We start from the raw sequence: 23721 nt of genomic DNA, 5'->3' as shown, positions 1-23721 counted from the left end.
CCCAGGCCCTGGGCAGGAAGCTAATAAACTTCAAGTTGCTTTTCTATTGTTTTCCTAAAACAATTTGACTTCCTTTCTGATAGCCTCAAATTCCTTCAATAAAAATAGAGTAGCTGGGAGCCAGAGGAAGAGCTGAACTTGAGCCAAGTTGCGCTTACAATGCCGTCTGCGTAAGATCACATTTTTATCCTGATCCACGAAGACTCTTTAAAAGAGTAGCAGGCAGACAGCTGCCAGTGCATGTCAGGAACAGCCTGGGAGCTAGTCTCCCCCAGCATCGGTCCTCCAGGCTTGAGGGACTCTCCATCCAGTGATCCAGTGTCAGACCATAGCAGGAGGCTGAGCTCCTGGGAGCTGACCGGGGTTTGCTTACCCTGTCCAGTGTCCTCCCTCAGACACGGATCTCTTCTGGGAGCCAAACACTGACAGAGGTGGGCTCCAGCAAGACCAAGGGGCTGTGCTAAAGCTCACCCTTCAGTTAGCTTCACCTGCTCCTCCCTCTACCTGTGCAGGCTCAGCAAAAAGAGGTAAAGATCTGTTCTTTCTTTTCTTCTCACTTTGGGAAAAGTACATATGTATATATTTATACACAAATATATTTCTGTAAAGCAGCAATTCATCTAGCTGGAAATTTACAAGCAAGATGAATATCTGGTGGCTAGGTAGATGATGACTCCTTGCTTGAAAATGACTTGCTGATCCTTTGGACAAATCCTTTACGCTCTCCATGGTTTGGTTTCTCCACCTGTAAAGCAAGGAGAGTGTTTGTAGGAGCTGTAATTACATTAGCATTTGCAAAGCACTTCTCAGCTATTCAGAGATGCTGCAGAGTTGAGAGGTGGAAGCAGTAGCTGTGAGAGTGCTGTGCTTTATTTCCAGTAACATAAAGCTGAACTAAGCATTTACTTTGGGATAGATGGTCATTTCTCCTCAGTGAGACAAAATCCTCTTCCAGTTTTTCTTGCTGAAAACTTACTGGCACACGAAACTGACACATAGTGACATTTCACACCTTGCTGTTGCTTGTTCCTCTTTTCTCACTCTGTGCTAGTTTGGTACTCTGGGATGGGAAGGGGAAAATATCCATCTATAATGGAATAATTTGGGAATTTTTTACTAAATAAGGAACTGTGACTATAAAACTGTTCCCCCTTATTCAGGGGCCCATCGTCACATGCTACTCCTGTTCCCTTGGGAGTTTGCCTCCTGCTGTAGGATGCCTTCAAGCTATCTCCAGAGGTCTAATGTATAAAAGAGAACTTCCCTCTCCCTCCTTCTCTTTCAATCATATTCATGCATGGGGATTTTAGATAAAATGTTTCACCAGGAAAGTAGCATCCATTGGTGCTTTAGAGAAGACACTAGAGGTGCCTGTCAAGCATGGGACAATATGAAGAATCAGAATAAGTGCAGTGCTGTAGCCAGCCATCATACGAAAAGTTTATATCTCAACTGCTGTTGGGTGGTGTTGTTTTCTGAAATTTCCCAATGTTGTAAATCTGATATCCCCCCCAGCACAAAGTCCTTGGTAATGGCAGGAAAGTACAAGACATTTTCCCTTCAGATAGTCTCTTGACATTCTCAAATCTCAGGGGAGCATCTACCCGCATTTGAAACAGCCTTCCAACAAAGCCACATGCTCCAAGAATATCTGTTTTATGTGAAGAAGCTCTTTCCTATGTAAGCTCTCATCTATACTACTGCGTATTTACAGACCTTCTCTATGCATTGTGTTGGCTTGCTCTGTTTGTTTGTTTAAATCACTGACACAGAATGAGTCCTCCATTAAATATCCATGGGATCAACACCAAAAAACTCATCATACAAACTCTATTCAGGATCTACCTGGCTTTTGTGTGAAAGGCAGCAGCTCTGATAAGGCAATAAGGCAAGTATAGGAAATAGAATGAAAAAGGGACCTCTTGGCTTATCAGGTTTAATCCCTTTGAATAACAGGCAAGTACAAAACAAATGGCCTTTTCTAAACTTACTAAGCTCTGTCCTAAATCTCATTAGGTTTCCGCCCTCACTTGTGCTACTAGAATGCTGTTCCAGCACCTCCTTCTTTGCTCCGTTGCTTAGAAACCTTCTGATTTCCAACTTAAATTCATTCATGGCCAATTTATATCTATTTATTCTTGTGCCACATTGTCCTTTAGCTTATGTAGCTCTCCTCTCCTCTCTCCTTAGCACTTACTTTCCCAACCCCCAATTCCTAAAAGTATTTATAGGCAACAAATCTCTCCTCTCTTAACCTTTGTTCTGCCAGACTAAGTAGCTAAGCTCCCTTATAGTATTCACCCTGTGGGCATATCACACCGTGTTTTAATTACTTTGGGTAGCTGTACTAGCATGAAGTTCAGCACAAAATAATTAACACAGAAAAGCTGAAAGTGGTATCACATCTATTTTCAAATCAGCTCAAATATCTCTCTGCAGTCACTTCTGTGATCGATAAGTAAACATACTCTTGGCTGAGAGACACCCTCTGTCCCTCTGATCACCCCATTGCTTTTCTTTGCACCTGTTCCAGGCTGAATATCTTTCTTGAATGTGAGGGAGCAGCACTGCACACACTATTCTGGTGGGGTCTCACATCCTTTTGGATGACATTAATCTCACTCGCTGCAACTGGAAATACTGCTACATCCTGAAAGCTCACTTGCCTTTTCCAGCCCCATATAGCATCGCCTTTGGTGACCTTCACTCAGCACTTTCCCTGTCTTGGTCCTGCCAGCTAGGAACTCCCAAGAGTTGCAGAGTTGAGATGCCTGTTGCTAAGTTGCTAAGAGAGATGCCTGTTACTCTCTGAGCAACAAGTTCCTAGAGTGTCATTTTGCACTCTCCCATTTAACCTCACCTCAGTCACTCCAGTCGCAAAGAGCCTTCAGCTCTGCTAGTGCTGGAATCCACCTCTGCCCTGATACCTCTCAATTTTGTTCCATCAGTAGACTTCATTAGCATTTCTACTTTCAGTGCCAAGGTAATTAACACAAATATTCAAAAAGATCAGTCCTAAAAGCAATCTTTGAGCAGCCTCACAGATAACTTCCCTTCAACCTATTAGGGAACTGGTGTCTCAATTCTGTCAGTCTCTTACCTGCTTGAGTATTTCTCTAATAATCCCTTCTTCTTCAGCTGAATCTTCTCTAAGAATTTGCTTCTTCTGGGACACCATATCATACGCTGTACTGAAGTCTGGGTACATAAGGTCTGCTGTGTTTCTTTTACCTAGAGAGTCAGGAATCTTACTGCAAGAAACCTATTTACCTTTGATCAAAGATGGTACATGTTGTCCTATCTTCCCCTTACCTCCTGGCTTTATTTCTCCTTTCCTTCAAAATCTGTTCCACAGCACCATAAACTGTGGAGATCTGCAAGCTGCACGTGGCAAGCTGTCAGCTGTTTTCCTCATTCTCCCTGCCTGGGAGAGGACTCTCTTCCACTTGCTCTCCTCACTCAAGTCATACAAGTTTTGCATAGCAGTCTCTTGGGGAGGGGAGGAAAAATCCTTCTTCCCAGCTTACCAGTGGGCAAAACAGCTGTTTCTCTAGCTGTGGAGCTGGAGAAGTTGCCATGACACCTCTGTTTTCGACTGAACAGGGTGCAGTAGAGAAGAGAAGGGACGACACATTGAGGGGCTGGCTGAGGTATCCATACAACACCTCTACTAACATTTCTGTCTTTTGCTTCCCTGTCTGCCTTCACCCATTTCCATCAAAATTCAAATAGTTGCCACTACCACCAAAAAAAAAGTGCTCGTAACAGCTACCTCACATGCATCATGCATGTATTGGACAGAAGCCTTCTCCCCTCCCTCATTCATTCAACAGAACTAGCCCGTACCTGCTGGATTCCGAGATTAACTCTGTAGGAGAATGAGTATGCCAGTCAGGAAGAATACTGGGATAGGAAACACAAAGGAGTGAGCAGGGAGAATCAGACCTGATCACTCTGAGTGCAGCAAGGTGTCAATCACACAGGAAGGGGATTACAATTCAGACAGCTCACTCATAGGACCTGCCTCTCTATGGCACGTCAGAAACACTTGACGAGCCTCAGCTAGCCTATCCTAAAGCTATCTGTGAACAAGATCTGTAGTATTAACACCTTTTTTTGGGTATTTCTATGATGAAGTCCTTGACAATTTCACTGGCATAAAATTAACAGGAGTTTACATAACAGTGCTTTATGGAAACTACGAGAAAGATAAAAGAGCATAGTAATATTCTCCTTCCCATGAAATTCCATCACAGGTATACAACTGCCAGGCAGGAAAGGGAGAAACAAGTCCAGAAACATTCCCATTTTCTTCGAAGTCATAGAAGGCCTTTCAATAAAGTTAGAAATTAAGCAACAAATTACTAGGGATTTCTCCATACCAGGACTTTACTGAGCCACTAAGGGAATTTACTCTGCACTGTATGTCCTGCAGTAACCATCAGTAGAGGGCTCAGCCCTCTTGGAAAGGAGTTGCACTCTTAACTTCAAAGTGAAACTGTCCACATAGGAAGTGCCTCCACACACCACTGTCCCTGCGTAGGCTGGCTTTCAATCTTGTGACTACAGGTGATACTAAATTAGTGGGAGAACAATTATGAGATTAGAAGAGTTGCCAGCCATGTGTTTTAGTCTCTGGACTGCTTTTGCTTCATGATCTACACTAGCAGCTGCATAGGAACCACTGGGAAATTATGTTCTGGATAGCAGATACTCAGCCCAGGAAGGACTGCTGGAGGGACACCCACCAGAGCTTGTGCGCAGCAAGCCAGTTCTCAGGGTAGCAAAGTCTTCTGTTTAAATCTCACTCTCCTGACACTGGTTCTTTGAGACCAGCCTTTATCAAAGCCAGAAGGCATCTCTGACTCACCCGCCTCTCTAGGGCCTCATGTGCAGGAATCAGAGGCTTGACTTGACACATATATGAAATACAAGACCTTCAGACACTTAATGTGCCAAAAGCATTTTTTAGAAAGGCACAAATGCTCATCCATCAGATTCTGTGTGTGTGGGGAGGTGGCGTTTCAAAAACTACCTCTCCTGACAGGCAGGTTATTCTCTATTTATGAGTAAGGGAGCCTGTAAAACCCTCCTGAGAAACATCAGGTGCCCTTTGGGACAAGGCTGCAGCTGTGCTGGGCCTCTAGTCCAAACCAGCAGAGCAAGCCCTATGTTACTTGAAGAGGTGGAAAACCCTGTTTCCACATGAACTCTGTTTTGCCAGATCGGACTTGAACGAGTCAGAAAAAATGCCCTTTGTTGATGTCCTGCATGGAAAAAGCTTTCCAGGGTCTGGCTGGTGTAACTGTGGGGCAATCCTGTCTCTTTTCATTTAAGGAAGGCTTAGACCATGGCATGTTATCTGAGGGAAGAGGTGCGAGGAACAGAGGTAGTGGCAACTGGAAGGGACAGCGTGAAGCCAGCAGCGAGTGCATCCTGTCGGCATGGGGAGAGTGGCAGAGGGAGAGGCTGAGAATGGAGAGGGAAGAATGAGATCCATGGTCTTTAAAGAAAAAACAACAGGAAACTAGGTTTGAAAATAGAAAGATTAAGCTGGAGGGGGTGGGAGAGACAAGAAAAGTAGGTGAAGAAAGAAGAGGGGGAAAGGCAGAGAGGCAGTGGGGAAGACAGAAAGTGACACAGAAAGGGGGTGGAGAAAAAGAGAGGAAGAGAGAGAGAACCATATTAAAGGAATAAAACCAAGCAACTGAGAAGAACAAGGAATCCAACTCAACTACAGAAAGGAAAAGTGCTAAAGCAAGGAAAGGAGACAGAAGATAAGATACTGGAAATCAGGTGAGTAACCACGCGGGGGAAATAGCAGAAGCATCGATGGCAGATCAAGCTGTTACACTCAAGGGGAGAACAGCATGAGGGGGGAGAAGGACTTGGTGAGGCAGGAAAAGAAGGATGGCCAAAAATTACTTAAGAAATTTACTTTTTCTTTCAATTTCTCTCTAAGACATTCCCACTAGTAACAAAATGGGCTTGGGACATTTTAAAAATTAAACTCTTTTTGCCACAAGCAGCTACAGAAATGACGAGGAAGCCTCCCTGCAATGAACACGGATACCAATAGATTTCGGTGTGCAGGAAAGCAGGATAAGAGCCCCACGTATGCTCAGACAGTATAATGTGCAAATTGCAGTTTCTGTCAGATCCCATTTCAGCATGCTGTCAGACCGCTCAGGGGAAGGTGGTGAAGGGATCTCTTACCTATAAGAGGCTCTTAGGGTATAAACACTTTATCAGGTGTCTGCATGAACCGCCTATATTCCGAAGCACGCAGGATGGTTTCAAAACATTGCAGTTTCTTTTCCTTGAGAATACTGCATCCTGGCTGGTCTGTGACACAGAGCCTGGGAAGGAAACTCAAATATAGAGAAGTGCCTTGCTTGTATCTCCCAGTCACGCATACTGCACACGCCGTTCAGGGAATGCCTTTCTTCTCCATCCCGACACTGCCCAGGGCAGGCTCAGCAAAGAGGCACACAGACCTAAAGGGACAAACGCCCTCTCTCACTAGCAGCTGCTGCTTCGTTTTATTTGCCTTCCTAACTTTTTTTCCCCTTTTTGTACTTGGAACAATTATTCAATTAAATTTCCATAATTTAATACTTCTAGCATTGCCACTGTGTGTTTCAAAGGATAGCCCAGCCTGAAGTCACAGTACTTCTTATACATCCACCTGGAAAGAAGCAATCGCAGTGATTGTAAAGGCTGCCTGCTAATAGCCACCTCTGATCTGTGGTGACTCCTTTGATTTCCTAAAGGGTCATTTTAGTGGCCATTTATCATATCTAATGAGCTTTGTGGCGCTCTGATTTTAACAGCTCAGGTAAACTGAGGCAGTGCCTCTGTCCCTGAAGTACCATAAAAACTATCAAAGGATCATAAAAGTAGCATTTCTGGACAAATCTTAGCTAAAAAAGTCATGGGCTGAATAAGCCTTAATCATTGAACTCTTCCTCCCTGCTGATAAACCTGTTACCTTGGTGAAGCAGTATTTGTGAGAGGTTTTCCCTACTGCTGCCTATGTAATCCTCTCTTTAAGCCTAAAGAACTTAATGCATGTAATATATCTGTGCATACACGTGTGCAGCTAGGAGCAGGTTAAACTGTTATTCAGAAGCCTCAGAGTATTCAGTATTTGCATCAGAAGTCAAAATATTCTGCATTTGCTGGTCTGTTCAAAATCTAGTCTGAGAAGAACACAGATTTCTAACTTTCTTCCCCCTTTCATTGGGAGCAGAACAGTAGTTTAGGAGAATTCCTGAGGCTTCAGGGTTTAAAATACTCATCAGGCTCTGGTCACTTGGGAACTATGTTAAGTATTCCTGCTACTATAACTATTTGGGGTTGTTGGTTTTTTTCCACTCAACAGTATATATTATAACAATATTTTAGTATTTTGGGCTTTCACATGAAAAATTTAAACCTTGCCAGAAAACACCAAACTCAATACCCTAGCCTCTCTTCTCTTTTTGACCTTCAGACAGATTTCACCCATTCTGCTTGTTTGCCCTTGTTTTCTGATTTATCTCGCAGCATTGAAAATAGACGAGAAGGAATGAGTAATTCAGCACTGTACCGTGTCATTAGGGAGCACATTTCAGAGACTGCTCCACACCTCGGGTGCTGTTGTATGAGGCACGAGGACAGAAGCTTAAAATTAGAAACAGTTCCCAGGAGGCATAAGAGAAACTTCAATCTTTGGGCTAAGAATTCATGAAGAAGGGGGGAAAGAATCAATTTTATGGCTATTGATAAGCAACAGAGAGATCTCTATGAACAATATTCTAGCATGCCAGTTCTTTCATGAAACAAAGAAATATTCATGCCACGCAGTAAGTAATGAGCACAGAGATGCATGCTTCTCAGTCTCTCTAGTGTATCTTTGAAGAGGGGACAGTGGTTTTTAATGTGAGAACTAAGGGGTTTACACTTACATTTCCATCTTTCTTCATTCTTTTTGTCATTATGGACATGCCTTGAGAATGGCTGAGAATTTCCATATGAAACTGCTCTTAGAAGCAGAAAAGCTGACGGCTGCCCCTTGGTCAGGGCACAGAGTCACTCAGGAAGCGAAGCAGCCTGGCAAGGGCGATTGCTGCAGAGCTCCAGGGTTTTTGGCTGCATTCAGATGTTTGGTGAAGAAGGGAGGGAATAGCGGAATGGGAGAAAAACTGTCTTCGGTTTTTCAGATAAAGCTATCCAAGAGGACTGAAGTTAATTCTTGCTTCTTAGTCCAATTTCCTCTGTCATGATGGGGCAAATCACTTAAGCCATGTTTCTTCACAAATGCCCCCTCAGTGGTGTCTCTCATTTTCTCGATATCAGACTTCTAGATGTAGTCCAGCTGGTGGAAGTGATAAATTCTCCCACTCCAGCATTAACCAGAGAGACCTCTGCTTTGAACATACATTATATAGTGCTAAGTACACTGAAAGAAAACCCAGATTAGCAACATGGCCACACAGCTTACAAAATTAATGAATATTTTTTATTGTAATCTCTCACTGCCCTAGTTCCTCAGCTGTAAAGTTGTTCTAATACCATCTCCTCACCTCCGGGTGGTAATGAAAATACGTAAATTAATAATTGTGAAGCAATCAGATACTGTTGTGATGAAGGCCATAGGAAAACCCATGAGGAAACTAATAATTCTGTCTTTAGAATTGGATTTGAATAACATACAGTAAATGAGGCGCAGGCCACCCACTGAACAATGAGGAGAAAACAAAACATTGAATAGCTGCTGTTCAAGAAAGCCCCAGTCAGGCTGGCACAGAACAAGGCAGGCATCCTGTGCAAAGAGTGAGGTGACAATGTGAGGATGTGGTTAAAGACTCATAGCTATGAGGCACAGGCACAAAGAGATTGAATTAAGATTTCTGAGAACAGTAACTCTAGCATTTCCTAACTCCCTGCTGCTGGGTTTTGCAAATTTAATATTAGTTGTTTTTAAAGTGTGTGTGTGTGGCGGGGGCGGGGGGGGGTGATAGGGATGGTGCATATATATATATGTACAAGCACTGAGTACATAAAATAATCCACTCACAAGCTATATCAGACTTCACCCTGAATGAGAGATTAAATATTTGAGGCAAGGATACAGCCGTGCGGCTGGAGTGTGAAGAGAAACCTACAGATTTTTTGAAAAAAGGAAGAAATGAGATTTGACAAGGTAGTACTAAGTGAGAAGTAGATAGTCACAGAAAATTTCCCCTTTCGAAAGCTGAAAGCATTAGCAATCTGGGTGCTGTAGAGAGTTAAGCGGTCAAAACTGCCAAAAAGATGAGGCAAGGCTCTGCAGGGGGAGCTTGACTGTAGGAGAGCAATGGCGAAGTGATAGGCAGGGAGACACTGAGGGGAGAGAGGAGGGAAGAAAGGATGGGGAAAGTCTGAATGAGAGCCCTCTCCTCCCACTACCTCTCCAGTCTGTTTTATTTCAACACTATAACAAGTTGCATCTATGAACCAGCCTAAAATCACATGGGCAGGGGTTTTTTTTGCTGCTATATTGGGCCCAATGTGATTCCTGCCATCACTGCCACGTCTCCTTATACCAGCCTCCCCCACTGACTAAGCAGTGCTTAAGATTAGCTTCTCAGCAGCGCTCAGGAACAGCTTTACTAAAGCAGCCCCCACGTTTCTCAGCATGTTTCTGTTTTCCAGAGCTCCCTCTGCCCTGTTTGGCTGTCCCCTCTCCTCTATACAGCGCTGCCCAATTTAGCATCATCTGCAAATTCATATAGGTTAGCTTCTCCCTGCAAAGATAAAGAAACTGGAAAGATCACCAAGCTCTGTAATCCTGAACTGGATGCTCTTCATCCTGTTAGTTAAGGAGTAAGCTGAGTAATATCCATTAGCCTCTTTGCAGCATTTACATCAGAGAGAGAACTAAGGGGTTTTTTTTCCTAGCAAAAGCACATGTGAGCTTTCATTTAGCTTATTCCAAGTCTAGCTCTGTCACATTCGTTGGGCTCCCACGTTTCTCTAAGGCAAAGAGAGAGAATTAGAGAGTGCCCCCTGCATGCTAAGTGTAAGCCTGGATATCACTATAATGTAATTATTTGATGGGGACTTTTCAAACATAGTGGTACAAATTAATTCCTCAGCTTGACTCACCTAAGTTCAAGGTCTCCTGCATCCACATCAGGCAGAGCTTGGTGCTAATATTTGTATACATGAAAGCACAATTTGTCTCTGGCCAAGAAGAGGGGAAAATAGCATTAGATGCCCTGGATAGACAAATAATAAAAATTCAGCTAACTGTGAGTCTGCAGCTTCCATCATCACTTCAGATGAAAATATTCTACATAATACTGTCATCTGTGTGTGTAACACATCCCTGATGTACACACTTGGAGGTGTTGAGTGATTTCCCTCTGTCTGTGTCTCTGAGTGCGTCAGGGTTGTGTGTGTGTTCAGGAGGTGACAGGTCATTCAATTCCCTTATCTTCTCACTCACTCTCTTTTTTGTGAACTCTGAGATTTTCCCCATTTGGAGAAGATGGGAAAAGCACACCTCATCAAGGAATAACAAGCTGTCTGCAACTGTAAGCAGGGCCAGTGGTCTGCATACCAGTATGACCCGTCCAGAAATTACAGTGAACTCAGGAGGAGCAGAGAGATGAGAAACACTGCATGTCTGTCTTCTAGGACAGAAGCTGTTAACACAGAGCTCTGCATCTCCCATGAGATTTGAGCACTGGAGTCAAAGTCACTCTCCCTGATACTGGTTCAGCACAGGACTTTGAACCCAAGGAACTAGAATGGAACATATGCAAACATGTCAGGTTGTTGGGTTTTTTTAAAGCATAAAGAGGTAAAAACCTATTTAGTCCAGATCTGTGTGCAGATCAGTTACAAATTTGGCTAAAGAACTGGCCTAGTCCAGGCAGAAACTTATCATAAGCACATGCATGCATATATGAAGCCAGAGGGATGGTGCTTGGACAAAAATTGCTTGTCTACTGTAAACACATATGAAGGAGCCAAGGTCAGTAAACAGTGAACAAAAAGATGCCTGCTTAGGTGGGCTTTAGCATCGATCTATGTCACACAGCTATGAAAAGCCTCTGGAATTCAAAGCATCGTATCCACACCGGACAGTGCATTTCTAACTTTATTCATCTGTCGTAGTTCAGCCCCGATCGGACCAGACTACGCAGTCTCTCTCTCAACTCCCCCCCACCTTCTGAGAGAACAGGGAGAGAAAATATAAGGAAAAACGGCTCGAGTTTTGAGATAAGGACAGGGAGAAATCCTTAAAGTTACCGTCACGGGCAAAACAGACTCGACTTGGGGAAAACTATTCATTTATTACTACAAACAGCAGGATAATGAGACAGAGAACAAGATAACCTCCCCCCACCCCTCCGTCTTCCCAAGCTTAACATTATCTCTACCAACTTCCCCTCCCGAGTGGCACAGGGGGGGGAAGAGGGAATGGGGGTTGCAGTCAGTTCATCATACGTTGTTTCACACCGCTGCTTCACGGTCAGGGGAAGAACTCCTCACATTCCTCCCCTGCTCCATTGTGGGGTCCCTCCCACGGGCCACAGTCCTTTGTGGAACTGCTCCGGCGTGGGTCATCTCTTCCACGGGTGCAGCCTCTCCAGAACAGCTGTCCCAGCGGGCCCTCCACGGGCCACAGCTGCCTTCAGGCATCCACCTCCCCCGGTATGGGGTCCTTCACGGGCTCCAAGTGGATCTCTGCTCCTCCGTGGACCTCCATGGGCTGCAGGGGGACAACCTGCTCCACCATGGTCATCACCACAGGCTGCAGGGGAATCTTGGCCAGGAGCCGCATTACTCCTCCCCCTCCTTCTGAACTGACCTTGGCGTCTGCAGCCGTTCCTCACAACAGGCTGGTAGATGTCTCTCAGGATCTTTTTTTGCATCTCATTCACTTCTCATCTCCTCTCCACTTCTTGCAGCCGGGCTGGACCGAGTCGGGCCCAGTCGGCTGCCTGGCAAGAGGCCAGAGGGTGAGGCCTGCAAGGCCCATGAGGCCTGCGCCTCCCCCTCTGCGCCTCTGCCCCCGCTCAGCTTCTTCACATCTTCTCTTCTCTCTCTCTTTTTTTTTCTGTTTTCCCCTTCTTAAATACGTTATCGCAGAGGCATTATCAAGGGACATTCTGCTACCAATCGGCTTGGCCTTGGCCAGCAGCAGGTCCGCCCTAGGCCCGGCCGAGTCCACTGAACAAAGGGGAGCGACTTCTAGCAGTTTCCTACAGAAGCTACCACCTTAAGCCCCCCCTTACTAACAAAACCACGACATCATCTTTTAATGTTGTGCCCCCAAAATGCTTCCTGACCAGGTGCTGGCAACAAAGGAGCACTGTATATGTATGTTGAAAAGGCTGCTTCTTCCTTCTGGGCACTGATCATGGCTGCGGGCTCTGCCAGCAATAACAAGATGTTTGTCTCTTAGAAAAGTAGCCCCAAAAAAAAAAAACAAAGACAACCCTTGGTTCTGCCCGGTGTACTTGCTGTAGAAGGGTAGCAAGAGAGGGATTTCTTTCATGTAACCAAGACAGTATTGTCCCAGGGCATAGGAGCGAAGGGCTGCGGTCTGTAGAAACAGATGTTCTTGTGCTGTAGATGCAGTGTTGTGTTGCTCTTACCAAGTCTAAGAGGCAGTGCTGCATAGAAAAAAAGGACACGTTTGCAAGTCACAACCCCTGAGCTCTGTCCCCAGACTGCTACTAACACAGTGACATTGAACAAGCAGTTTGCCCTTTCTGTACCCCAGTGATCACCATCTGCAAGATAAAAATGACAGCATCTGTGCTGCGTGAGATGCTGTGAGGCTGGACTACTGCTACCAGGGGGCTGGAGATCCTTAAGCAAAACATATAGCTGTACAGCAAAGCAGCATTCACCTCCAGTGCAGAGCTGAAGGTGTCCTTCCTAAGTGAATAAAGGTGTAAGCGTCCAGTTTTGCAGTACCAGAATGACTCAGGTCTGGCTGCAGCCTGGCATTTGTCAATGCAGGGGGAAAGATCTCTGCCCTCATACCCCCACAGTAGCTATCTCTTGGGCCACATGCTTGCCTGGACCTGCTATGAGGTGACACAGCTGGAGGAAGGAAGGCCACAAGCAATTTCTAGGCACTGAGCATGCCACAGCTGGCCTGGATGCCCCACTGCACAGCACGGTCACTCCTCAAGTGCCCAGTACCTAAAGAATATGTCTGTCTCCCCATTTGGGAGCTCAGAGGGGATGGACTTGCTGCATGGCCTCTACATACAGCCCCGTGTCTGGTGTGTGAGCCTCTTCATGACATCTTGGGCCCCAGCCTTCCAGTTTGCTGGGATATCTCATTAACTATCAGATACACACATTTGTATCCAATTGAGCAAATCACACATGCAGATTGGGCAAAAATACAACAGCTTTGACTTTGTTGCTTTCCCCTTCCCTGGGAACCACATTTCCCACACACAAAGGAGCCTTCCTCTCCGTGTGCCTGGGACCTGCCAAGGGGAAGAGGTGAGCCCAGCGAGAGAGTGCAGAAGCAGTGTCATAATCAGGCTCTCCACTTTATTTTAGAAACATCCTGCAGAGATGGCGACCTCCTGTCACCTTCCTTGTGGGAAAAGTTAGCATGAAGTGTCAAGCTCAGCTATTTATATCGCTGCTGATAGTCTCGCTTGCCTTCTAAAAAGGAGAAAACTTTCTTCGTAAAAATTCTAGGGGAAATAAACTCGTATAAAGAAGAGGATTGCACAGGAATAGCCCTCCTGCGTCTTTGGTGGGAATTTCCTAGTTGTTCCCCACAGCCTTGGCTGGTCCATCCAGAACAAGCGCGCTAGCCAGAGCAAGTGGCAGAGATGCAAAATGCTCACCTGTCATTCAGAGTGCATGGTATCATGAAGAAGATATAGGCAAAACTGCTCTGAGAGCAGTGGACACTTCCCCTCATGCAGAAAAAGGTAGCGCAAAAAAAGGATGGCAAAGAGCAGCCCGTGGCTGGAAAGCCATCCTGGCATACTGGCAGGTGCCGTCCCCACTGGGGTATTTTTATCGTGGAATTTGGCAGTCACAAGGCAGCCCAGAGCTGGGCGGACTCCATGCCTGGTCTGTGGTGTGATATTCAGTTTTCCCCAGTTTTAATAGTGTTCCAGATGATGATTAAGCCAGGACGACCACATTGCTGGGTTTGTGCCAGGCTGTGCTGGTCTTTGTCACATACACGCTTCCCGGTGCCGAGATCCCATGACTGCGCCCAGCTCCTTTTCTGATCCAGGAGAAAGCTGACAGCCAAAAGCACGGCTGGGCGGCAGCACTGCCCATGGACTCTGTATGAATATGCATGACTCCGCTGTCAAGACAGTCTGCTATCAGGTGCTGAGACCCCACGAAGATACCCAGAGGTGTTTTTTGCCGAGTCACACCAGAGTGAGACAAGATTTGTCTGACTGAGTCCAAACTAGGAATATAAAAGGCCACAGACGCTCATACGCTGAGAGGTCAAAGCACACGGGGACAGCAGTAGGCTGAGAATGAGGAAAGGGAACTATATGGAAAATTCCCAAGAATAGTAAAGCCCAGAGGAGAAAGACTAGGTCAGAGGCAATCCTGCACAGCCACAAAAAGCTGTCAGGAGGTGACAACAATCCTTCTTTGCTTGCTGGCAGCAGAAAGCTAGATGCTCTCTTCTGTTATAGGAGGCTCTTGGACTGGCATTGCAAGAATCACTCACTCATAACTAAAAAACACCTAAGCCAAAAACCCTGCAGGAGAAGGGAAATGCCTTCTCTTGGTATCCAACACCTGTTTTCCTGTGGCTACCTACCCCCTTGCAGCAGCCACCTGGCTCTTTGTGGGGCTGTAGTAGGATGATTAGGAGGCATTTGGCTCTTTGGGCAGCCCCTCCTTTAAACAACCTGTGCAGGGGAGCAGCGAGCAGGAAGAGCAGAGGGAATAGCCCTAATATCTAGCCCAAGCCTCATGGCTGCCAGCCTTGGATCCTTCTGATTTACCTCCTTTTGGAAAATATTGTGCATGTGTGATGCAGGTAAATTACTGTTATTCTCACATCCGTTAATATTTTTTATTTCTTGACTCCTCTTGCACATCCGTTTGCCAAATTTGTCTTCTGTACACATTGATTTTTACAATTTGCAAGTGTCCAGATGTCCCTTCCCTGGGAAAAACAAGCCATAGTAAAACCCCAATCTACCTGCAGATGGTAGAACTGATGGGAAGAGATGCTCAGTCTGTGATTGCACACGCACATGGCAGGAAGGAAAATTCATCCTTTGCACAGCCAGGGAGAACTGTGTTCATTTTCACCCCAACAAGCAAGGTGAATCAAGAAAAGGCAGCTATCAACTGGCAACAGCAGGAGCAAGAGGGGCACCTGCAAACAACACAAACTCACCTGGAAAAATGAGGACGCACACCACTGTTTGTGCTGTCTTGGAAGGAATATTTCACACCTACAGTTGTGCTATACCATGTTGCCTTGGATGTACCTGTACAGTGAACTGTAGGTAGCTGGTTGCCTTGTCTGCACTAAAAAAAAAAAAAAAAAAAAAAAAATTAAAATTCTGATTTGAATGCAACTATCTGTAAATTCATCTGCCTGTATGTCATCCCTCAGTGCCCATAGAATAAAGCCATATGCTAATTTTTCCAGAACACAGTAACTGCACAAAAGCCATTTCAGAAGATGAGACAGACCCCACAGATTCACCAGTTTCTACCAGGACAGACAAAGAGGAGTCAGAAAGACTAGCTGATTTTCTGTGTTACTGCTCCTCCAGTTCTGGGCTGGCAGCAGATGAAAGCTTCAGGATACTTTGAGCAGCCACCAGGATCTACATCAGCACGATTGCAGCATGCTTGCCAAAGCAGGAAAGAGACAAAGCCCGACCTTTGTTTCCTGCTATGCATCTTCTCCCTCCTCACACAGCTTCTAACTGGTGGTGGGGCAGCAAGTGGTCACCTCCTGGTCCCCTACCTGGGCAACCTTCGCCTTTCCTCAGGGCAGCCCTCAGCAGCACAAGGAGTTTAAGGATTCAACTTTTGATCTTTGTCCCACCATCCTTGCAGATGGACACTGCACATAAACAAGCGATGGCATAAATCATCGCATGCACAGCTACATCAGATGATATCACCTAAATAACCAGAGGAGGGGATGTTGCTCCCTCAACAAGTGTGCCTCTCTGTTCTCCAGCTTTTGCTCACAGGAAATCTACACTATGTTGCTGCAGTAAATTTGCAGTATTTAAGTGTCTACTCTCCACAGACATTCTTTGCACGGTAAAAATAATTGGCTTTTAAAGACAAGACAAGGGACAATAAAGAAGGAGAGTTAACACTTTTGGTCCCTATGGCTTTGGGATTTACCTTGTCTAGTGCGTTTAATATTTCATTATGATGATTACAAGTTTTTCATTTATTTATTAAAAGGCTATTTTCAAAAAGAGTGGCTGTGGGAGAACATTATCTCCAAGGTAATAGCGCGCACTTTATAGCACCTGGCCTTTAACTCGTGCACAAGGGAGAGCTTTGCAGTGCCCTGGGAAGATAAGCACAGTAAGTATAACTGGATCAAACGATTGCTCAGGCACTCCCCCAGAGCCTCACAAAAGATGGATTAAACTCATCATTCTCTTTTTATCCAGGGAGGTTAAGTGACTTGGCCAGAAACAGTCTGTCAGAGTCAGAAAGAAAACTGAAGCAGGCTCTCCTACATCCTTACATTGCAATGTTACTACCAGCCCACCAAAACTTTCCTCTCAACAGACCACCTACCAAACAGCAGTTCCCAGGAGCTGCTGGTCCTTGGGAGACATTTCAAAGGAGGCTTTTTTTTCTTTGCCTGTGTCATTTGAACTGTGAATGTTGTCTCAGAGCTTAAGAAAAGAGGAGGGAGCAAGATCCACCATTTAGATTTTGCAGCAGTTCCCTCTCAGAGACATATGACAGGGTAGCAGCAGATTAGGTTTACAGGACCAGCACAGCTCACCAAAGTCTTTGCACTCTCCAAAACATTTGCAGCTTGTAAGTGAAACATGTGCAGCTGGCAACACTGCAAAATCAAAGCAAAACATACGAGCAAGAGGCACGTGGCCAACAGCAAGGTTTTCTCTGCATTTCTTTCAGTGGTGGCATTGAGCTCAGAAATGAAGCCCAGAGCTGAGAGGACTTCACGTTCCAGGTGTTGGTGCAGATATGACACAAAGGTGACATGTGAAAGTGCCAAGGCATGCTCAGACCAAGCTGTAGACTCCAGTCTGGTCTGGGGATCAGGCCATTAAGGATTCCCCAGAGCGCACTTTGCAGACAGATGAATACTGCTTTAACTACACAGTTCACAGAGGATGATACGCAGACTGCAGTGAAAGGACTTCCTGAACCAAGAAAAAATGTGGCTCACCCTCAAACTTTTGGCAGCTCATTTAACAGGTGGTAGTTGGATTGTGCAAAAAAAAAAAGATCACTTTTTGTTTCAGTAGCTGAATTTAAAAAAAAAAAAATCCAACATACTGTTTTCAGTGAATGTGAAAGTTTTCACCAAACCAGACCTCATTATTTCAGGTCAAATTAAAACATTTCCTTTGACACAAAACAAATCATTTCACTCCATGCATTCCCAGTTGGGCATTTCCTAACCCTCCCTAGAACCACTCTCTTCTATTTTCTCCCACAGAGGCTGCATCCAATTCTCCCTTCAAGACTTCTCGCCCCTCCTGGTAAGCAGAAATGGGAGACTGGAGTTTCCTGGGAGAGTTCCTCGAGGAGGTCCACAAACACTCCACAGTGGTGGGGAAAGTCTGGTTGACCGTGCTCTTTATCTTCCGGATGCTGGTGCTGGGTACAGCAGCTGAGTCCTCCTGGGGAGACGAGCAGTCTGACTTCATGTGCGATACCCAGCAGCCTGGTTGCGAGAATGTCTGCTATGACAAGGCTTTCCCCATCTCTCATGTTCGGTTTTGGGTCCTCCAGATCATCTTTGTTTCTACCCCATCTCTGGTGTATATGGGCCATGCAATGCACACAGTGCGCATGGAGGAGAAGAGGAAGATGAAGGAGGCAGAAATAGAGGCCCAGGAGATGAAAAACAATGGTGACACATACTACCAGCAGAAGTGCCCTGTGGCAGAGAAGGCCGAGCTGTCTTGCTGGGATGAATCGGGAGGCAAAATTATACTCAGGGGCAGTCTGCTGAACACCTACGTCTACAGCATTTTGATTCGCACTGCCATGGAAGTGGCCTTCATTGTGGGACAGTACGTCTTGTACGGGATCTTCCTGGAGACCCTGTATATCTGCAAGCGGGCACCTTGCCCCCACCCTGTCAACTGCTACGTTTCCCGTCCCACAGAGAAGAACGTGTTCATCGTCTTCATGCTGGCTGTGGCAGTGCTCTCTCTTTTCCTCAGTCTGGCTGAGTTGTACCACTTGGGCTGGAAGAAAGCCAAAGAAAGGTGCTCCCGATCTTACAAACCCAGCCCCAGCACAGCCCCCGGCAGATTGGAGTCTGCCCCACAAGTAGAAAGGGCCCAGATGTACACTCCTCCACCAGATTTTAACCAGTGCTTGTCAAGTCCCAACGGGAAGTTCATCAGCCCCTTCAGCAACAAGATGGCCTCCCAGCAGAACACCGCCAACTTTGCCACCGAGAGGGTCCATGGCCAGGAGGATGCTGCTGGTGAAGGGCCCTTCATTAAGTCCAGCTACACGGAGAGTCCAGAGGTGTCCAATGAATGTGCGGCACCTGCCTTCACTGAGAACTACTTCAATGAGAAACGCCGGTTCAGCAAGACCAGCCGTGCCAGCAGCAAGGCGAGGTCGGATGATTTGTCTGTGTGACCTGTCTCCAGGAGGGATGAGGAGAAGCAGTCTTGGCGCTTAGTAATACTTCTGCAAAGTGGACTCCAGACTCTTGCCACAAACCTCTCTCTGTTTTAACACCCTCTTGTTCCTTTTCAGTGAACAGCATTTTAATATTGCTGACAGCACCTCTCACAGCTTAAGGCAGGGGCAGCCACTGGGACACATGCACTGCAGAGAGGCACCAACCTCAAGATGTGAAGCTCTCAGTCATATTTTCATCACAGGACCCACAGGGACTGGCAACTTGCTGTCCTTAGCCTGGTTAGAGCGCAGGCCAGCAGACTGCTGAGGCTGCCCAGCAGTTATCCACTGCGACACTGTATTCAACAGACTGACTGAACCTCAAACCCCCTTGCATCTTCTTTGGTGTCTATTCAACATTTGCTGCATCAGCTTGGCAACAATACTGAGCTGAAGCTGCTCTCACCTGCAGGGAGCAGAAACACACCAGTAGAATTTCTGAAAGAAAAACTTTCTCATCTGCTTTGTTCTCACTCTCCCTAACCCTCCCTTTCTCTACCTGAGCCCAGACATTTTAAACCAGTTTACCTATACAGTAAATCCTACTTGAATTTTTTGACACTGTGTATATAACTCTTCCCCATAGATAAGGACGTCCGTGGTCCCCCACACACAGCTGCCTCATGTCTAATGTTGGAATCCCTTGCTCATTCCTAAGTCAGCGCAGCAGACTGGCCCTGAGGCCCAGGGAGATCGCTTAGATGATCAGTTGATGAAGACTAGGGAATGTTCCCGAGATACTTATGTCATCAATTTTAAGCAAGACATCCATTAACAGAAATAGAAGTTCTCCTGTGAGAACACATATCCCCCTAGTAAAAAAAGGAAGAATTACCATGTGGAATAAAAGTGATTTTTCCCCTTTTTAAACTCATCTTTCAAGAAACATGAATGCTGCTGAAAGGGTGCTGCCAGCTGCCAGCTTGAGAGAAAAACATCCTCTGTTTTTCTGCAGAAGAGGTACGGCCTGTGTCTTCTCTCACTAACTTACCAAAACACTTCAGCATCTTCTGCAAGCAGCAAGAGTCCTCTCCAGGTCCTGCACATAATTCAGCTCTTGGCTGCTCTCTCAAGCCTGCCAGCCAGTGCAAGCCAAGATATCTGTCCTCACAGCAAGTCTCTGTTCTGCCATCAGGTCATCTTCATCTTCACTCCATCCCTAGCGCATATGGCATAAGGAACCACCCATGGACCAGCTCTTTCCACCACTGCAGCCTCTCAGAGCAGCCACTGGGGCTCGACACTGCAGAGTGAGTCTGCTGGGTGAGGTCTGTAGGCAGCTCCCACTCCAGACACATTTTCTGACTGCAGAGTTAACATCCTTCATTTAAAGACAATCGCTAAACAGAGCTAAACTGCTCCCTGTTGTTTACTCCGTGCTGCACTTTCAGACATGGGCTACAGCTTCCCAACATTGGACTGCATGAGCAAATGGCCTGGGACCAGCTTATGAGGGGACCGAGCCATAGAAGACTCTCTTAGAGGCTGCTGCTCCCAAGACATAGTTAGCTGTGGTACAGCTCCCTGCACATATACGTACTCACACAGCAAGGGGGAAACCATTTTTTTTTGTTTGTAAGGTATTTTATATATGTGTATTTTTTAAACCTGAAAAGACCTGTGTGCTCTCCTTAACATGAGATTTTAGTCAATTGTGCCTAGGTTTCTTCTAATAAAGTTCTAACTCCATCTCTCCTCGTTGACTGAGAATGAGCTGCTAGCATCGATCAGGCTGCCCATCAGCCTCTGCTCCTCAGAGATCACAAAAATTCCCATCACCCAGAGGGTGGCAGGGGTGAGGGGAGGGCTTGGCCAAGGGGATAAATAATAAACATTGGGAAATGATTGATTGACAGGCTAACAGAAACCCCCTCCAGCTCCCCTGCCTGTCTCTGCATTACCAAGGAAGACTGGGAAGAGCTGGCCAGAGAGCAGAGCTTCCATCTTCTTGTGATGGAAATGCTCCCTCCTTGCATCCCCTAGCACCCAGAGAGGCCGCCTGCAACATGAGGCCAACCCAGCAGGAAAAGAGAGTAGCAAAACCTCTCCCCTGAGAATCTGATTGCTTGTCCATGCAGTAATAGGGCCTTGAAAGGCTTTATAAGTGGCAAGGTCTTGACAGACATTGAGAATCCACTGCTAACCAGCTCTGCAAAGAGTTCCTGTGTACTCAGCATTTTTAAGATATGGTTGCCCAGCGCAAATAAAATTCTTTCTTTCCCCTAGCTGATGCCTCACTTCTGAACTTCATCCATTACTCGCACTTTCAAACTTTCACAGACTCTCTCCTTCTGACCTTGCATCCCCTGTCTACCCAAAGGAAGTGTCCTTCCTTCCTTTCTCCACACAATCTCCTATCCCAAGGGACTCGGCAGGCTGGGAAGCTGGAGATCTGTAAAGTACTTGGTCCCAGCAAGGAGCTCAAGAGGGAGCATAAAGAATGAAACGAGAATTTGATGAGGACACCAGGACAAGGACCTTTAACTGTGTTAGAAACTGCAAGGACCATTTAACATCAAAGAAGCCTTGGCTTGGGGGCGTTCAGTCCAGAAAGATTCCTCCTGAGCACTCACAGCCACACAATGTAGCAAGGAGGCAGGATTAGTCCTAGCAGGTCTGGGGTTTTTAACTGGCACGTGCGCAGCCCTGAGTATGCCCATCCCATAGGGTGCCACCTTGCCGGGAGAGATATGCAACGAGTAAGTCAGGAGCTTATTAAAACATATTCAGAGCAGATCACTCCCCTTGGAAAACTTGGCTATTGAGTGATATTGCTGCTTCATAGGTCCTCTCAAGCACTAGCCTAGGCCTTGTTTAATAAACTATCCTTGGTTTATAATAAACCCAAATAACAGCCCAAACTTTAAAAACCTCTGTGCTGCAGGCACTCAGAAGGGTAGCATCTCTGCTGGAGAGCAAGTATAGCCAAAAAAATTAGGATAGGGATCTCTTCTGTGTCACTTCAGACCTCTATGATCCAAGCATGTTCACAGGTGGGGTTTTGGTGATCTTTGAGACCACGGGAGTACAACCATCCCAGCTCTCTGTCTCCCAGCCTAGAGAACATATGCATCAAAGCAGGTAATCTCCCTCTGCCACTCATTTCTTAATGCCTCCCAGATTGTGTCTTCTAGGTATAACAAGTGGGGAATATTTGATGGATGGATGTTTGCACTGGCTGACAGACCATAAACTTGTGATTCTTGGAAGCCAGTGTCAAGGCTGGCCAGGCTATCACACCATGATAGGAGCACACTTACTTCAGACAGCAAGCAGAGAGGCTGGCCTGTCATTTCAGACAGATTTTGTATTTATTGCTTTGTACAAGATGAATGGATGGACAATCTTACAGTTGTGATCTAAATCAACATTATATATTAAATTCAGCCCTTGGATAGGCACTCAATCTTAAAATGGCAGCATTACAAAGACAATGCTCTGAGGGGGAAAAAAGAAAACACGTGATAACTTTTCATTTTGCTCTCTTTCTTCTTTTCTCCCGAGTCTTACCCGCTGGGGTCTGCTCAGCCTTTCAAAACTGTGAATTCTCCAGTGAAACCTGGAACTGGCAATTAACAGAAACACCATCCCTAGTTATGACCTTCATCAGCACACCTCAAAACATTTCAGCATCACCACCTTCAACTGGTGTCTGAAGGAATCAGAACCCAGTTCTGATCTACAGCCTTGTGCTGATCAGCTGCCGAGCCTAAGATAGGAGAACAGGGAAACGTCTGTTTCACCAGGCTCTTAAAACAGAAATACTTAATCCTATAAAAGGAAACGCTATATTTAAAAATACATAGAATGCCAAAACTAACAAAGTAAAGAATCAAGACAAGGTCATGCCTATAGTCCCTCTCCTCTCCCCAAACAGCACAGTGGGACAGCTGAGCGGGCTGAGACAAATGAGGGAGAAATTCTTAAAAGTAATGGCTGATCTAGAGCATGTTGGTCAAGCAAGTTGTTTTCTCTTTCAGAATATGTGAGAAAGGCAATACTTAAGCAAAACCAAAGCTGATAATGTTTAAGACTTAAAAGGGAATGAGTAAAAAGATGCCAGACCACACAATCTCCCCTCAAACATTTTTCCACAAAGTATCACTGAGGCTGAGGAATTAGGAAGATCCGAAAGCCAAAGAATAAAAGCACCACCTGTTCACAGAAATGAGAACACGCTTGACTGTACTGCAAATATCCAAAGTACAAAGAATTCAGAAATTCACAATTCAAAAAGTCAGCATAGAGTAGCAGAGAGCTTGACCTGTAGCAATGACAAGCACTCCGGACCACCAACATCAGCAGGAGCTGGTGGAACAGCAGCCCTCCTGCCAACGCTGCTGCTGCTGCCTCCTGGGAAGCCTAAAGCAGGCACGAGGGCAATTGCTGTCCCCAGGAGAGCACTTCTCTGCCACTGCTGCTCCCTTGGGAGACTCTCAGCAACAGTGTAGTCTGGCCAAAAGAATGTCTAGGGTCTTCATAAGCCTGGGCTCAGCAGTGGAACTGAGGTACAGACAGCACATGATCCCTCTTATTCTGGGCCCAAGAGTAGCTGGCACCCAATTTTCTACTCAACCAAGTAAGGAAGAATGACTTTAAGAACTGGCATGAAGCTGAGAGGCAGCTGAAGGGACATATTGTCACCGTTTCAATCATAACTCATTACTGGTTTTCTCTGCTCAGTAAAGCTCCCAGGGAAGTCTGATGATTTTCTTCCGACCTGGTGAACTATCATTAGGTGCACAAAAATCAGAAATTTCCCAGTGGCAAAAACAATGACAGAAAAGGGCAGCAGCATCTTTAAACATGGCATTAAAATAAATATATAAATAAATA

General features: G+C 45.8%; 1 protein-coding gene across 2 annotated transcripts; it reads left to right on the top strand.

Annotated features, from left to right (window-relative positions):
• The first annotated feature begins 250 nt into the window (after positions 1 to 250).
• Positions 251 to 19131, top strand: GJA5 (gap junction protein alpha 5). Of its 2 annotated transcripts, none has more exons than XM_086763596.1 (2): positions 251 to 527; positions 17678 to 19131. In XM_086763596.1, the coding sequence occupies exon 2, from the start codon at positions 17731 to 17733 to the stop codon at positions 18838 to 18840; it is 1110 nt and encodes a 369-aa protein (XP_086619722.1). In that variant the 5' UTR covers positions 251 to 527; positions 17678 to 17730; the 3' UTR covers positions 18841 to 19131. The 2 variants fall into 2 exon arrangements, with proteins under 2 accessions (XP_086619722.1, XP_086619730.1); XM_086763604.1 differs by lacking the exon at positions 251 to 527 and adding an exon at positions 5606 to 5796.
• Positions 19132 to 23721: the final 4590 nt, after the last annotated feature.

This window comes from Chlamydotis macqueenii, chromosome 1 (assembly GCF_036417535.1).
Source record: "Chlamydotis macqueenii isolate bChlMac1 chromosome 1, bChlMac1.mat, whole genome shotgun sequence".
Lineage (NCBI taxonomy): Eukaryota > Metazoa > Chordata > Aves > Otidiformes > Otididae > Chlamydotis > Chlamydotis macqueenii.
Note: the sequence above shows the minus strand (reverse complement) of the source record. Positions and strands in the feature narration are given on the sequence as shown.

Coding starts and splice junctions, on each gene's coding strand:
- GJA5 (XM_086763596.1), top strand. CDS start 17,731: ATGGGAGACTGGAGTTTCCTGGGAGAGTTCCTCGAGGAGGTCCACAAA.